The sequence below is a fragment of the Ananas comosus genome, unplaced genomic scaffold, assembly GCF_001540865.1.
Source record: "Ananas comosus cultivar F153 unplaced genomic scaffold, ASM154086v1, whole genome shotgun sequence".
NCBI classification, from domain to species: Eukaryota; Viridiplantae; Streptophyta; class Magnoliopsida; order Poales; family Bromeliaceae; genus Ananas; species Ananas comosus.
The window spans coordinates 3,592-7,315 of record NW_017892130.1 but is presented as its reverse complement, the minus strand read 5'-3'; the positions used below and the strand labels follow the sequence as shown (position 1 = coordinate 7,315).

General features: G+C 42.9%; 1 protein-coding gene across 1 annotated transcript; it reads right to left on the bottom strand.

Annotated features, from left to right (window-relative positions):
• Positions 1 to 718: 718 nt before the first annotated feature.
• LOC109705325 lies at positions 719 to 2,519 on the bottom strand. The gene is made up of 3 exons (XM_020226061.1): positions 2,380 to 2,519; positions 1,527 to 2,245; positions 719 to 1,412 (listed from the first exon to the last, which is right to left on the bottom strand). Exons 1-3 carry the CDS (start codon positions 2,384 to 2,386, stop codon positions 1,140 to 1,142), a joined length of 999 nt encoding a protein of 332 aa, XP_020081650.1. The 5' UTR covers positions 2,387 to 2,519; the 3' UTR covers positions 719 to 1,139.
• Positions 2,520 to 3,724: the final 1,205 nt, after the last annotated feature.

Here is a 3,724-nt window from a genome sequence, read left to right as displayed (position 1 = left end):
AAACCGACTATTCAGAAGCTATACCGATAAGGCGTTGCATTGTTTTGAGTCTATTACACTTATAAGAAAATAGTTGCACTCTTTTATTCAATTAGTTCATGTGGAAAGGAAAAATAGTGCAACGTATAGTAAAGGTCACCAATTACGAATGTAAAAGTGCAAATCAATTGACATAATAGTGCAATTGTTAGGAAAAATTGGTGCACTGTTTAGGACTGTTACACTATTTTATTTTCATTTCCAAACAATGGGTCTGACCATGCCGTACTGTCTGGCGCTCATTAAATGCGCCACTTCAGCTTTACGCAACCTCGCTCATTACTTGGAAAACGGACCACATCCGCCCCGGTATTCGCCGTACCCGCTGTTTGCTGTTCAGCTTTAAGACTTTAAGATATTTTCTGAAGCTAAATGATATTAAGTGCACGCACGCAACTGGGATAATAATGCAACAGAAAGGAGCTATGACAGGAGAAAGGGTGCAACCGCCCTTCTAACAGTGCATCCGTAAACTTGTTCCAGTGCAACCTCTCAATAACCTACTTATTTTATTTCTTAATGTAATCTTAAGCTATTGTGCAAATGAAAGGACATGGGGGTCGTCTAATAGCGGGGCAGAGTAGGAGGAGACTCCACCACCTCTTTATCCGCCGCTGCGCTACCTCTTGCCGCCGTCGCCGCCGTGTCGACTTAGCATCTGTGCGCCAGGGATAATAGTGCAACGGAAAGGTTCTACTGCAGTAGAAATGGTGCAATGACCGCTATAACAGTGTATCCGTAGGCTCGTTTCATTGCAACTTCACTTAACCAGTCAAAATTTTGAAATCCTTGTTACACTATTTTTTAAATATGTTGAACTGTTATCCTCTATTTTATACTATTACAAAAATTTACTTAATCAAATTATCTATATGTTCACTACTAACATTAGCCTTGAACTATTACAATAAAACGTATGGATTTTTCGATGTTTCCTGCGGTGCGCCCGCGGATGTCGTCGCGGGCAGCTAGTTTGCTCTAGCCACAGGAGGATTCTTGCATGACCTTTTGTTGTGCCCCCATCTCTGGCAATTTCGGCACCGCTTCTTTATTAAGCCGTTAGCAATAGACTCTCGCCGCGAAACCTTTCTTCTGCCCGGTTATATGCGGACGTTTGGCGGTCGCGGTAGAACAACGTTACTTGGTATTGCAGGCCATTGCTCTTTGCCTCTGGTGGGGGGGACGCAATCGTTGTAGGTTGCGCGATAAGTCGAGGTCTTAAACCAGTCCTCGACAAAATCATACGGATCCCGTAGCCTAAATGAAATTGCTGCCATGGCGTGATTACATGGAATGCCGTCAATGTCCCATCGCTTGCAGGAACATGTCTTTTTGGAAAGATCCACAACATCCGTACGGTCGGCTGCAATTACCTGAAAAACAAGAAGCCAGACCAAAGGGTGGGACAAATAGTGTAATGTCTAGAAGTAACCGATGGATAAGTAGTGTAAGATACAGACTAAATGGTGCAACATAAACGATATTACCTGAAAGAGGACATCGGTCGAAGGATTCAGCGTGTAAAAGCGGGAAGTTTCCCTCGAGCTCCCTAATATCTTTTCTGCATAGGGTGTTACTACACTGGTAATATTTTCCCCATTATTTTTCCTCTGGTAAAAATAACAAGCTGTTTTCTTTCGTGTTTCCTCGACGAGGTAGGTAATTGGAAGGCCCTTTAAATGTCGAATTACACTATTTATCGTCTCGGCACAGTTGGAAGTGAGCATTGAATAACGCCTTCCCAAGAAGCAATGGGTAGCCCACCTATGCCGAGGAAGCTTGACCACATACTTGTACTGTTCGGGGTTCAACTCCTTCATCTTCTCCATGTGTTCGTTGAACTCCGCTACAGTGTATGCACGAGCCGCAGCCCAAAATCTTCTCCACGCAGGTGTATTCTTTGGCGCGTGCGGGAGATTGGTAGACAGATGGTAAATGCAATAACCATGAGCTGCATCCGGAAAAACATCGGATACAGCATCAATCAATCCTTTTTGGCGGTCGGAAACAATAGTAAGTACAGTATTTGCTCTGCTGGAGTCGCGATCACCGACGACGCCATCCCGTAACTGTTCCAGAAACCAGTGCCAGGAATAGCGATTTTCACCTTCAACAACTGCCCACACCAATGGCAATATGCAGTTATTCCCAACAATACATGACGCGGTCAGCAGACAACCTCTAAACTTACCCGTTAGGAAGGTTCCTGGAAGAATAAGAAACCGTGTATATTAATGTGTAATCGTTTAAAGAATTGTATTACATTCATGAATTTATTATATAATAGTGCAACATAGTAAAATAATGATGTGACAGTTGCGTAATAGTGCAATAACGTACCATCCATACCAATCAACGCCCTGCAGTGCTTCTTGAATGCTCGAATCACTGCACCGAATGCCCAGAAAAAACGGTGAAAATGACCCTCGTCCTGGTAAAGTAATTAGATTGTGCAATTCAATCTGGAGTGCTTTATTTGCTTCACTAATTTAAAATTATTAAAGCCGAACAGCAAACACCTGGTCTTGCGAATAGCGGAACCGATGTTGTCCGAGTTTCGAAAAAGAGCCATGTGACACTACCTTTGGTCAAGGAGGTGAAGTCGACAACGGCGTTTCCCGCAAGCGGTAGCACAGCGGCGGTGTACGAGAAGGCTCTTCGTATTCCCAGTCGGTAAGGCGGCGCCGAGGCCGAGTTTCTGAGATGCGGCAGCCGCCGACAGCGACACCACAGCGAGAGGATAAGATTGATTCGCACTATCTAGAGTGCTTTATTTACCATGAGCAGCCAGACTCATGGAAAATAAAGCATTCTAGATAATGAGAGTCGATGTTAGCGCCTCTCTTCTGGTTCGTACCCCTTCCGAGCGAGGCGCCTACTCCTCGTAGTCTCCTTCGGCACTCTCCCCTGGCCGCCAATACCTGTTTTCGTCGGCTACGTGCTCGTGAAATTGTAGAAGCTTATATGATTCCATACTTTGTTAAATAATTATTTGTGCAAGTTGGTTAAATTTTATGTAATAGAACGATGTATTGTATGCAAGTCCTCCTTGTATGTTACAAAGTATTGTAAAATCGTGTAATTTGTATCAAAAGAAATGTAATACTTGATACCAGTCTAATGGACTACTTGCGAACTTGTTACACTCTTTTCCACAAAATGTATCACTGTTTTTATGATAGTGTAATATCAATTTTCCGACGTATTTGTACAATTTTCTTGATGTCATATTTTACATACTGAGACAGATTTTCACTGCTATATTTATGTTGATGTCATATCCCGCCGAGACGCTTGGTTCGTCTCTTAACGGCGACAAAGGCTCCTACCCACACTGCGAATTAAGTCTTCCATGCCGAAATCCAGCACTATGCCGGTATGTGAATATTGCACTATTATCGATCTTTAATGCGATTCAGCTTATAATAGTGTAATAAGGTCCAGCAATGGTGTAATGTATTGACTGTAACAACTTATAATAGTGTAATAAGGTCCACAATGGTGTAATGCGTTTAGTGTTTAATTCTTTATTTGATTGCTATACAGCCCCGAAAAATCATCGACATCCCGGTGTTGGAAAAAACATCAAAACAACAAAAGGCCCGAAAACTTAAATTGAAGGTGCCATTATCTTCAGCTAACCGGGATTTAAAGTACTACGGCAAGGGAGAGTTACCAAAGGAGG

What these genes read in the sequence shown, in the direction of transcription:
- LOC109705325 (XM_020226061.1), bottom strand. An exon ending in CGACCGATGTCCTCTTTCAG is followed by an intron (nt 1,413 to 1,526) that starts GTAATATCGTTT and finishes CTTGTTTTTCAG; the next exon opens with GTAATTGCAGCCGACCGTAC.